The sequence below is a fragment of the Scyliorhinus torazame genome, chromosome 8 (genome assembly GCF_047496885.1).
Source record: "Scyliorhinus torazame isolate Kashiwa2021f chromosome 8, sScyTor2.1, whole genome shotgun sequence".
Taxonomy (NCBI): Eukaryota; Metazoa; Chordata; class Chondrichthyes; order Carcharhiniformes; family Scyliorhinidae; genus Scyliorhinus; species Scyliorhinus torazame.
In genome coordinates this window covers 69,299,448-69,312,788 of record NC_092714.1, presented here as the reverse complement: position 1 = coordinate 69,312,788, position 13,341 = coordinate 69,299,448, and the positions used below count along the sequence as shown (strand labels likewise).

The window sequence follows — 13,341 nt, the reverse complement described above, 5'->3', positions numbered from 1 at the left end:
CTCCTCATCTCTGTTCTAAAGTGACTCCCTTTTATTCTAAGGCTGTGCCCCCGGGTCCTAGTCTCTCCTGCTAATGGAAACAACTCCCCTACATCCACCCTATCTAAGCCATTCATTATCTTGTAAGTTTCTATTAGATCTCCCCTCAACCTCCTAAACTCCAATGAATATAATCCCAGGATCCTCAGACGTTCATCGTATATTAGGCCTACCATTCCTGGGATCATCTGTGTGAATCTCCGCTGGACCCGCTCCAGCGCCAGTATGTCCTTCCTGAGGTGTGGGGCCCAAAATTGCTCACAGTATTCTAAATGGGGCCTAACTAATGCTTTATAAAGCTTCAGAAGTACATCCCTGCTTTTATATTCCAAGCCTCTTGAGATGAATGACAACATTGCATTTGCTTTCTTAATTACGGACTCAACCTGCAAGTTTACCTTTTGAGAATCCTGGACTAGGACTCCCAAGTCCCTTTGCACTTCAGCATTATGAACTTTGTCACCGTTTAGAAAATAGTCCATGCCTCTATTCTTTTTTCCAAAGTGCAAGACCTCGCACTTGCCCACGTTGAATTTCATCAGCCATTTCTTGGACCACTCTCCTAAACTGTCTAAATCTTTCTGCAGCCTCCCCACCTCCTCCATACTACCTGCCCCTCCACCTATCTTTGTATCATCAGCAAACTTAGCCAGAATGCCCCCAGTCCCGTCATCTAGATCGTTAATATATAAAGAGAACAGCTGTGGCCCCAACACTGAACCCTGCGGGACACCACTCGTCACCGGTTGCCATTCCGAAAAAGAACCTTTTATCCCAACTCTCTGCCTTCTGCCTGACAGCCAATCGTCAATCCACGCTAGTACCTTGCCTCGAATACCATGGGCCCTTATTTTACTCAGCAGTCTCCCGTGAGGCACCTTATCAAAGGCCTTTTGGAAGTCAAGATAGATAACATCCATTGGCTCTCCTTGGTCTAACCTATTTGTTATCTCTTCAAAGAACTCTAACAGGTTTGTCAGGCACGACCTCCCCTTACTAAATCCATGCTGACTTGTCCTAATCCGACCCTGCACTTCCAAGAATTTAGAAATCTCATCCTTAACAATGGATTCTAGAATCTTGCCAACAACTGAGGTTAGGCTAATTGGCCTATAATTTCCATCTTTTTCCTTGTTCCCTTCTTGAACAGGGGGGTTACAACAGTGATTTTCTAATCCTCTGGGACTTTCCCTGACTCCAGTGACTTTTGAAAGATCATAACTAACGTCTCCACTATTTCTTCAGCTATCTCCTTTAGAACTCTAGGATGTAGCCCACCTGGGCCCGGGGATTTATCAATTTTTAGACCTCTTAGTTTCTCTAGCACTTTCTCCGTTGTGATGGCTACCATATTCAACTCTGCCCCCTGACTCTCCGGAATTGTTGGGATATTACTCATGTCTTCTACTGTGAAGACTGACGCAAAGTATTTATTCAGTTCCTCAGCTATTTCCTTATCTCCCATCACAAAATTACCAGCGTCATTTTGGAGCGGCCCAATGTCAACTTTTGCCTCCCGTTTGTTTTTAATGTATTTAAAGAAACTTTTACTATCATTCCTAATGTTACTGGCTAGCCTACCTTCAAATTTGATCCTCTCTTTCCTTATTTCTCTCTTTGTTATCCTCTGTTTGTTTTTGTAGTCTTTCCAATCTTCTGACTTCCCACTACTCTTTGCCACATTATAGGCTTTCTCTTTTGCTTTGATGCATTCCCTAACTTCCTTTGTCAGCCATGGCTGCCTAATCCCCCCTCTGATAACCTTTCTTTTCTTTGGGATGAACCTCTGTACTGTGTCCTCAATTACTCCCAGAAACTCCTGCCATTGCTGTTCTATTGTCTTTCCTACTAGGCTCTGCTCCCAGTTGATTTTCGTCAGTTCCTCCCTCATGCCCCTGTAGTTACCTTTATTTAACTGTAACACCTTTACATCTGATTCTACCTTCTTTCTTTCAAATTGGAGATTGAATTCAACCATATTATGATCACTGCCTCCTAAGTGCTCCCTTACTTTAAGATCTTTAATCAAGTCTGGCTCATTACATAACACTAAGTCCAGAATGGCCTGTTCCCTCGAGGGCTCCATCACAAGCTGTTCCAAAAAGCCCTCCTGTAAACATTCAATGAATTCCCTTTCCTTGGGTCCACTGGCAGCATTATTTACCCAGTCCACCTGCATATTGAAGTCCCCCATGATCACTGTGACCTTGCCTTTCTGACATGCACTTTCTATTTCGTGGTGCATTTTGTGCCCCCGGTCCTGACCACTGTTAGGAGGCCTGTACATAACTCCCATTATGTTTTTTTTGCCTTTGTGGTTCCTCAACTCTACCCACACAGACTCCACATCATCTGACCCTATGTCGTTTAGTGCTATTGATTTAATTTCATTCCTAATTAACATGGCAACCCCGTCCCCTCTGCCCACCTCTCTGTCTTTTCGATAGGTTGTGAATCCCTGGATATTTAAATGCCAGTCCTGAACCCCCTGCAACCATGACTCTGTGATGCCTACCACATCATACCTGCCAGTCACAATCTGGGCCACAAGCTCATCTACCTTGTTCCGTACACTGCGCGCATTTAAATATAGCACCTTTAATTCTCTATTGACCGTCCCTTTTTGTTTTCTTAGTGTGGTGGACCTTGGTTTACTGAGCCTTTCCATACACTGTGTCATATTTTGTGTGATGGGGACAATCGTAACCACTCTTGAGTTTTGTCTGTTCGTGTTTTTTTGTATTCCTAAGCAGCTACGCTCCCCGCTGATTACTTCACCTCTTGGTTCCCTGACTTTCCCTTTCCCCCCTTTAGTTTAAAGTCCTATTGACCACCCTATTTACTCTTTTCGCCAGAACACTGGTCCCAGCTCGGTTCAGGTTGAGACCATCCCAACGGTATAGGTCCCCCCCTGTCCCAAAACTGATGCCAGTGTCCCATGAAAAGGAACCCCTCATTCCCACACCACTCTTTCAGCCACGTGTTAACTTCCCTTATTCTTGCCTCCCTATGCCAATTTGCACGTGGCTCGGGCAGTAATCCGGAGATTATGACCCTTGAGGACCTGTTTTTAAATTTGAATCCTAGCTCTTTATAATCTCTAAACAGGTCCTCTTTCCTAGACTTGCCTATGTTGTTGGTACCGACATGGACCACAACAACTGGATCCTCCCCCTCCCTCGCCAGTATCCTTTCAAGCCGGTCAGAGATGTCCTGCACCCTAGCACCGGGCAGGCAACATACCATGCGGGACTCTTTATCCTGCTCACAAAGGATACTACCTACAACTACAACTTGCCTATTTACTCCCTCCCCTTGAATGGCCTGCTGAACCATGGTGCCTTGGTCAGCTGACTCATCCTTCCTGCAACCCTGTTCGCCATCCACACAGGGAGCAAGTGCCTCATACCTGTTGGACAGAGTCAAGGGCTGAGGCTCCTGAGTTCCTGACTGCTGGTTCCCTTTACCTGCCTGACTTGCAGTCACACCCTGCTGTCCCTGGCCACTGGCAGAATTTAAACTACTTACTCTGACAGGTGTGACTGCCTCCTGAAACACAGTGTCCAGGTAAGTCTCCCCCTCCCGGATGTGCCTCAGTGTTTGAAGCTCAGACTCCAGCTCATCAACTCTGAGCCGGAGCTCTTCGAGCAGCCAACACTTACTGCAGATGTGGTCACTGCAGCTCGCAATGGGATCTGCCAGCTCCCACATCAAGCAGCTCAAGCACATCACCTGACCAGCCATCACTAAGTAATTCATTAGTTTAATTTAAGTTTATGGTGGGGGCAGCTTCAGCCAATCAGACACTAATCTACACTGCACTTTTAACTGAAAAACAGCACAATTAGATTAACCACTTACCTTTCCTGGTTACCTCACTGCACCAAACTACCAAATTCTCACTGTCTGTATCTCTCTCACTCAGGCTGTGTCTCCTTGACCTGCGCAATGCTAATAATATAATATGATAATGCTAATGATAATAATATAATATGGCACTTACCTCACACCAATGGATCTTATTATTAGGTTAGAGGAGGAGGGCGGGTTGGAGACACTACACGTGTAGTGCCTCGGGTTTCCTCTCCACCAGAATTTATTGGTTGGGGGGGGCCCTTCCCCAGAAGTCGAACTTCCGGTTCCCGCCTTATATTGAAAAAAATAAAACAGTAAAGAAGAACAGAAACGGGACTAGGTAAGTGTTTTTAAAGGAGAAACTTACCTCCCAGAAATCACTTGTGCACCGCTCCCGCCGAAATCCCAAGGCCTGCTCCTGTGAAGGTAAGTGTTTTTAAAGGAGAAACTTACCTCCCAGAAATCACTTGTGCACCGCTCCCGCCGAAATCCCAAGGCCTGCTCCTGTGAAGGTAAGTGTTTTTAAAAGATTAATATTATCTACTCCCACCCGCCACAGCACGCAAAGCGAATGGAGGAGGAAAATAGAGTCAGTTTCAAAAACTTTGCCAATTACAAACACTTGTATCTCTCTGCATCATATCTCTCTATCTTCTTTCTATCTCTGCTGTCAGACCTCTTGCCTGACAAATGGTCTTGAATCTTCCATAGTGTACCCCCATTTAGAAGAGGCGGTCCCCGTTGGCCGCCTGTGGGATCTTACGGTCCCGCCAAAGTGAATGGCAATTTGCTTTGCTTGCCAGGGAACCCACGGCGGGTGGCTGCCTTTGGCAGGGCTGGAAAATCCTGCCAGTGGGAAGGGCTGGAAAATCCCAACCAATACCTTTGTGATTGATTGCATTCCATCTCCTGTGAGATGTGAGATGTGGCAGGTCCGGGAGGCTTCCAGCGTCCCGGATGGCTTCATCTGCAGAAAGTGCACCCAACTGGAGCTCCTCACAGACCGCATGGTTCGGTTGGAGCAGCAATTGAATGCACTTAGGAGCATGCAGGTGGCGGAAAGCGTCATAGATCACAGTTATGTAAATGTGGTCACACCCAAGGCGCAGGCAGAGAAATGGGTGACCACCAGAAAGGGCAGGCAGTCAGTGCAGGAATCCCCTGTGGTTGTCCCCCTCTCGAACAGATATGCCCCTTTGGATACTGTCGGGGGGGATAGCCTATCAGGGGAAAACAGCAGCAGCCAGAGCAGTGGCACCACGGCTGGCTCTGATGTTCAGAAGGGAGGGTCAAAGCGCAGAAGAGTAATAGTAATAGGGGACTCTATAGTCAGGGGCACAGATAGGCGCTTCTGTGGACGTGAAAGAGACTCCAGGATGGTATGTTGCCTCCCTGGTGCCAGGGTCCAGGATGTCTCCGAACGGGTAGAGGGAATCCTGAAGGGGGAGTGCAAACAGGCAGAGGTCGTTGTACATATTGGTACTAACGACATAGGCAGGAAGGGGCATGAGGTCCTGCAGCAGGAGTTCAGGGAGCTAGGCAGAAAGTTAAAAGACAGGACCTCGAGGGTTGTAATCTCGGGATTACTCCCTGTGCCACGTGCCAGTGAGGCTAGAAATAGGAAGATAGAGCAGATAAACACGTGGCTAAACAGCTGGTGTAGGAGGGAGGGTTTCCATTATCTGGACCACTGGGAGCTCTTCCGGGGCAGGTGTGACCTGTATAAGAAGGACGGGTTGCATCTAAACCGGAGAGGCATAAATATCCTGGCCGCGAGGTTTGCTAGTGTCATACGGGAGGGTTTAAACTAGTATGGCAGGGGGGTGGGCACGGGAGCAATAGGTCAGAAGGTGAGAGCATTGAGGGAGAACTAGGGAATAGGGACAGTGTGGCTCTGAGGCAGAGCAGACTGGGAGAAGTTGCTGAACACAGCGGGTCTGGTGGCCTGAAGTGCATATGTTTTAATGCAAGGAGCATTACGGGTAAGGCAGATGAACTTAGAGCTTGGATTAGTACTTGGAACTATGATGCTGTTGCCATTACAGAGACTTGGTTGAGGGAAGGGCAGGATTGGCAGCTAAACGTTCCAGGATCTAGATGTTTCAGGCGGGATAGAGGGGGATGTAAAAGGGGAGGCGGAGTTGCGCTACTTGTTCGGGAGAATATCACAGCTGTACTGCGAGAGGACACCTCAGAGGGCAGTGAGGCTATATGGGTAGAGATCAGAAATAAGAAGGGTGCAGTCACAATGTTGGGGGTATACTACAGGCCTCCCAACAGCCAGCGGGAGATAGAGGAGCAGATAGGTAGACAGATTTTGGAAAAGAGTAAAAACAACAGGGTTGTGGTGATGGGAGACTTCAACTTCCCCAATATTGACTGGGACTCACTTAGTGCCATGGGCTTAGACGGGGCGGAGTTTGTAAGGAGCATCCAGGAGGGCTTCTTAAAACAATATGTAGACAGTCCAACTAGGGAAGGGGCGGTACTGGACCTGGTATTGGGGAATGAGCCCGGCCAGGTGGTAGATGTTTCAGTAGGGGAGCATTTCGGTAACAGTGACCACAATTCAGTAAGTTTTAAAGTACTGGTGGACAAGGATAAGAGTGGTCCGAGGATGAATGTGCTAAATTGGGGGAAGGCTAATTATAACAATATTAGGCGGGAACTGAAGAACCTAGATTGGGGGCGGATGTTTGAGGGCAAATCAACATCTGACATGTGGGAGGCTTTCAAGTGTCAGTTGAAAGGAATACAGGACCGGCATGTTCCTGTGAGGAAGAAAGATAAATACGGCAATTTTCGGGAACCTTGGATGACAAGTGATATTGTAGGCCTCGTCAAAAAGAAAAAGGAAGCATTTGTCAGGGCTAAAAGGCTGGGAACAGACGAAGCCTGCGTGGAATATAAGGAAAGTAGGAAGGAACTTAAGCAAGGAGTCAGGACGGCTAGAAGGGGTCACGAAAAGTCATTGGCAAATAGGGTTAAGGAAAATCCCAAGGCTTTTTACACGTACATAAAAAGCAAGAGGGTAGCCAGGGAAAGGGTTGGCCCACTGAAGGATAGGCAAGGGAATCTATGTGTGGAGCCAGAGGAAATGGGCGAGGTACTGAATGAATACTTTGCATCAGTATTCACCAAAGAGAAGGAATTGGTAGATGTTGAGTCTGGAGAAGGGGGTGATAGCCTGGGTCACATTGTGATCCAAAAAGACGAGGTGTTGGGTGTCTTAAAAAATATTAAGGTAGATAAGTCCCCAGGGCCTGATGGGATCTACCCCAGAATACTGAAGGAGGCTGGAGAGGAAATTGCTGAGGCCTTGACAGAAATCTTTGGATCTTCGCTGTCTTCAGGGGATGTCCCGGAGGACTGGAGAATAGCCAATGTTGTTCCTCTGTTTAAGAAGGGTAGCAAGGATAATCCCGGGAACTACAGGCCGGTGAGCCTTACTTCAGTGGTAGGGAAATTACTGGAGAGAATTCTTCGAGACAGGATCTACTCCCATTTGGAAGCAAATGGACGTATTAGTGAGAGGCAGCACGGTTTTGTGAAGGGAAGGTTGTGTCTCACTATCTTGATAGAGTTTTTCGAGGAGGTCACTAAGATGATTGATGCAGGTAGGGCAGTAGATGTTGTCTATATGGACTTCAGTAAGGCCTTTGACAAGGTCCCTCATAGTAGACTAGTACAAAAGGTGAAGTCACACGGGATCAGGGGTAAGCTGGCAAGGTGGATACAGAACTGGCTAGGCCATAGAAGGCAGAGAGTAGCAATGGAGGGATGCTTTTCTAATTGGAGGGCTGTGACCAGTGGTGTTCCACAGGGATCAGTGCTGGGACCTTTGCTTTTTGTAGTATATATAAATGATTTGGAGGAAAATGTAACTGGTCTGATTAGTAAGTTTGCAGACGACACAAAGGTTGGTGGAATTGCGGATAGCGATGAGGACTGTCGGAGGATACAGCAGGATTTAGATTGTCTGGAGACTTGGGCGGAGAGATGGCAGATGGAGTTTAATCCGGACAAATGTGAGGTAATGCATTTTGGAAGGTCTAATGCAGGTAGGGAATATACAGTGAATGGTAGAACCCTCAAGAGTATTGAAAGTCAAAGAGATCTAGGAGTACAGGTCCACAGGTCATTGAAAGGGGCAACACAGGTGGAGAAGGTAGTCAAGAAGGCATACGGCATGCTTGCCTTCATTGGCCGGGGCATTGAGTATAAGAATTGGCAAGTCATGTTGCAGCTGTATAGAACCTTAGTTAGGCCACACTTGGAGTATAGTGTTCAATTCTGGTCGCCACACTACCAGAAGGATGTGGAGGCTTTATAGAGGGTGCAGAAGAGATTTACCAGAATGTTGCCTGGTATGGAGGGCATTAGCTATGAGGAGCGATTGAATAAACTCGGTTTGTTCTCACTGAAACGAAGGAGGTTGAGGGGAGACCTGATAGAGGTATACAAAATTATGAGGGGCATAGACAGAGTGGATAGTCAGAGGCTTTTCCCCAGGGTAGAGGGGTCAATTACTAGGGGGCATAGGTTTAAGGTGAGAGGGGCAAGGTTTAGAGTAGATGTACGAGGCAAGTTTTTTACGCAGAGGGTAGTGGGTGCCTGGAACTTGCTACCGGAGGAGGTAGTGGAAGCAGGGACGATAGGGACATTTAAGGGGCATCTTGACAAATATATGAATAGGATGGGAATAGAAGGATACGGACCCAGGAAGTGTAGAAGATTGTAGTTTAGTCGGGCCGCATGGTCGGCACAGGCTTGGAGGGCCGAAGGGCCTGTTCCTGTGCTGTACATTTCTTTGTTCTTTGTTCTTTTGTTTGTTCCATCCATCATGTCAGATTGAACCAGGCCGTTTGCCACATTGGCATGCTATCAGTTCGCCCGCTGAGCTTCTGACCCCATACGCTCTCTGTCATACATTTATCCTTCTTCCACCTCAACCCTTACAATAACCTTTTTTCTGTTGAACTCTCATTCCTGCCTTTGTCACCTCAATGATTCCAATGTGCTTCCTGTCTTCCTCACGTGGTAACCATTAGCTCCCCCAAAGTGCTGCGATCCACATGCTAATCTGGGCCTCTGTGCTTGCTGGCTCATGGAGGTTCCTGGCTAACATTTTAAATGTCTCATTCTTGTGTTTAAACCTTTCATGTCCTTGCCCCCCCCTATTCACATAAATCCTACTCCTCCTACTCTGGTCTCTTCCACATCCTCGATATTAATTGCTCCGCTATTGGTGAAGCCCTACACTCTGGAATTCTGTCTCGAAAGCTCTCCCAACTTTCTGCCTCCCTTGTGTCCTTTAATATTCTCCTCAAAACCTACTTCCTTGACCAACATTTGGTCCCCTATCCTGGTATCTCCTCATGTGGGTGGATGTCAAGTTTTGTTCGGTAATGCGAGTTGTCTTGAGATTTTATTGCGTTGAAGGTGCTGTATAAATAATATTTATCATTGACTTATGGTTACGGCGGGCGGGAGGCAGCCGCACAGTGGAGGACTCCCGCTCGGGAATAGAAATTTGGGGGTTTTAACGCCCGGTCCCAGGGGCAATGGAGGCTGAAAAAGCTGTAAGAAGGCACAGGGAGGAGAAATGTCTAAGCTTGGGGAAAAAAACGGCCGTGAAAAACGGGGTTAATGAAAGTCCGCCGGTGAGTGGAAAAGTAAGCGCAGGAACTGTAAGGAAAGCGGAGGCTGGAGCACCAGGGGAGGCCGCATCGGTCACAGCATAAGAAATGACCAAGGTGATGGTTGTGGAACTTGAAAAACAGTTCACAAAGCACATGGAAGCGATGAAGAAGGAGATGGGGGTGGTATTGGAAGCGCTAGTGGAGGAGGCGATTGCCCAAGTGAGGGTGGCGGTATCAAGCGCAGCGGTGGAGGTGCGGGAGCAAGGTGAGACACTGAAGGAAGTGGGAGAGGCATTATCGCAGCACAGTGATCAACTCACCTCGATGGGGAAGGAGTTGCGGAAGGTGACAAAGACCAACAAGGGTCTGCGAGCCAAAATGGAAGACCTGGAAAACAGATCCAGGCGACAGAATCTGAGGATTGCGGGTCTGCCCGAAGAGGTGGAAGGCCCGAGGCCGACGGAGTATTTTGCCACAATGTTGGCAGAGGTATTGGGGGAGGGGGACGATCTCTCTCGATACGAACTGGATTGGGCTCATCGGTCGTGGAGGCCTCTACCAAAGGCAAGTGAGCCGCCAAGAGTAGTAACTGTGTTTCTGTAGGTGCAGCGTGAAGGAGAAGGTCCTGTGCTGGGCCAAGCAGAAGCGGGTGGTGCAGTGGTCTGGAGCTGGTATACGCAAATACCAGGACTTTACGGTGGAGCTGGCGAGGAGGCGGGTTGCCTTCAGCCGGGTGAAGAAGGCACTGTACATCAGCAAGGTGCAGTGCGGCATAGTATATCCAGCTAAGTTGAGGGTGACCTACAAATCCAAGGACTTTTATTTTGGGACAGTGGAAGCGGCGGAGGAGTTTGCGAAGGCAGAAGGACTCTGGCAGAATTGAGAAATGGGACTGAGAGCGGGTCGTGTACCGATGTAGCCTCATGTAACTTTATTTTTTCACTGCGTGTTGGTGTATGTACTAAATGAGTCGACGCTGTATATTTGGACAAGGGAAGAGTTGGGACTTTCATTTGCAATGATGGTTCTTTGGGGCTTGGGTTTATATGCGGGGGTTGTGTGCTAAAGGGGATTTCTTGGTTTTCCTGGGACCGGGCAAGGGAGAAGGAGACCCAGGCGGGGGCCTCCACGCTGGCCAGTTTAAGCCGGCCAGTGAATGGGAGTGAGGTGGGGGGGAGGGGCTGCAGCCATCAGATCCTGGTAGAACAGGGTTCGGTGAGTCTAGCTGGGGTGAAAAGGTGGGGGAAGGAACCGAGGTTGGGGGGAGGAGTTTACAAGAGGAAGTGGAGGGGAGGAGTCGGGGGGGGGGTCTACAATTCATGGGTGCCATTCGCGATACTCTTCCGGGGATTGGATGGCGTTGAGTATTAGGGGGGGGGCGGGGGGGAGGGGGTGTTGGGGGGTGGACTATATGTGTCAACGGTGACATGGGGCGATTCCTGATTCCTTTTTCTTATTTCCTTTTTTCCTCCTTGGGAGGTTTAGTTTTATTTGATGCTTATATTGCCAGGTGGGCCGTTATTTGGGGAGTGGTGAGAGGATGGGATCGTTGTTGTTGATAAGGGGATTGACATTGTATTCGTTGCCGTTTACTGTTTATTGGTGGGGTGTAAGTTCTGAAGAAAATGTGAAAATGGAGAATAAAAATATTTTTCAAAAAAATATATATTTATCATTGTTCTTTTAAAAAATAAATTTAGAGTACCCAATTACTTTTTCCAATTAAGGGGCAATTTAGCGAGGCCAATCCACCTATCCTGCACATCTTTTGGGTTGTGGGGGTGAAACCCATGCAGACACGAGGAGAATGTGCACACTCCTCACGGACAGTGACCCAGGGCCAGGATTCAAACCCGGGTCCTCAGTGCCATAGGCAGCAATGCTAACCACTGTGCCACCATGCTGCCCTTTATCAATGTTCTTGGTGTAGATTGCTTGTTCATTATGTAATCTTTCTTTCTCTTTCAGTGAAAGTCTCAAAGCCAGTCTTAGATTTAACATGCATTTCTCCAACAACGATCAATATAACCTGTAAAGTGGAGAATGGAACGAGTTTGACCATGAAATTATTTGGTAACTCAAGAAATGAATCAAGCAATGATCGATATTTAAACGAGATACAAACCTTGAAAAAGACTGAAGATATTAAATATATCTGCACTGCTAGCAACAATATTAGCAAAACCCAAGAATCAGGAATGATTAACTGTCAAGGTAAATCTCAATTAATAATTTAGAGTGACACGAATTTGCTCTTGTGTTAGTCGTTACGATTATTGTCTGATAATGAGAAATTGAGAGAACTGCGGGATTCTCCGCAAACGGCGCAATGTCCGCTACCCGGCACCAAAAACGGCGCGGATCAGTTCGGCGTCGGGCAGCCCCAAAAGGTGAGGAATTCTCCGCACCTTTCGGGGCCAAGCCCTCGCCTTGAGGGGCTAGACCCGCGCCGGAGCGGTTTCTGCTCCGCTGGCTGGCAGGAAAGGCCTTTGGCATCCCCGCGCATGCGCAGGGGAGGGGGTCTCTTCCGCCATAGTGAAGACCATGGCGAAGGCGGAAGAAAAAGAGTGCCCCCACGGCACAGGCCCGCCCGCGAATCGGTGGGCCCCGATCGCAGGCCAGGCCACCGTGGGGGCACCCCCTGGGGCCAGATCGCCCCGCGTCCCCCCCAGGACCCCGCAGCCTGCCCATGTCGCCTTGTCCCGCCGTTGAAAAGGAGGTCAATCCACGCCGGCTGGCGAGGGTTGACAGCGGCGGGACTTCGCCCCATCGCGGGCCGGAGAATCGCCAGGGGTGGGCCCGCCGACCGCCGCGATTCCCGCTGACCGGCGCGGCGCGATTCCCGCCCCTCCGAATCTCTGGTGGCGGAGAATTCGGAACACGGCGGGGGCGGGATTCACGCCAGCCCCCGGCGATTCTCCGGCCCGTTGGGGGGTCGGAGAGTCGCGCCCCTGTTTTCAATGCTTTCAATTTCACTTGATTGTTACAGGATTTCGCTAATCTGGAATAGTTCCTGATCAGTAAATCCAGACAAAGTTGATTTCTTAATCTTCCAAATATGTAGTTCTAGATTAAATTGGAAACACAGCTCAATGTGGAACATCAGATTGAATTGATGCCAAATGCAACTCACTAAAACTATATTAAATTGATCTGAAAGTCTTGATCAATAAATCAGAGTAGATTTTCACTTTACTGCTAGGTGTAAAGCTGGCATTGACGAATAGCTGCTTATTAAAGTTTTTTATTTCCATTGACGTGCTCGCCATCACATTCTCAAGGGCAATTAGGGATAGGCAATAAATATCGACCTTCCCAACATCCTGCAAAATAATTAAAAATTGGGAATGGAAATGAAACAGTTTCCATAAAGGAAAGCTGACTTTCAGGTCTGAAATATCAACCAAAAATTCCATCTGAAATCCTTGGTCAAATAATGTATTAGCCATAAAGAAATGCAGTTCACCATTCTCACACCGGAGTTTGGAAACAATCACTTTGTAAATGTTTTTTGCAACTTTCAATCTGTATTGACTTGATACCTGTGGTAGGCTAAATTAGGGGTATCGCGGTACCCAGGTGGGATGTACCTTGTACTGTAGTATGAGTGGTGGAACCTGCCTGCTGGTTCCGCCCAGCAGGCGGAGCATAAGAGTCTGTGTTTCACCCACAGCAGTCATTCTGTATCGGAGCTGCTGGGGTAACTACTTGTTCATTAAAGCCTTCAATTGGACGACAATCTTGCTTCAGTAGTGATTGATCGTGCATCAATTTAATGAACAAAATTGAAGAATGGCTGCTCTCC

At 48.0% G+C, this 13,341-nt stretch overlaps 1 protein-coding gene across 2 annotated transcripts in view; it reads left to right on the top strand.

The window, feature by feature from the left end:
* The window catches only part of LOC140427923 (T-cell surface antigen CD2-like), a 43,575-nt gene that overhangs the window by 9,829 nt on the left and 20,405 nt on the right, over window positions 1–13,341 (top strand). For both annotated transcript variants that reach the window (XM_072513787.1, XM_072513786.1), the window contains exon 3: window positions 11,505–11,750. In XM_072513787.1, the coding sequence (XP_072369888.1) occupies window positions 11,505–11,750 (246 nt within the window). The remainder of the gene's footprint in view (window positions 1–11,504; window positions 11,751–13,341) is intronic.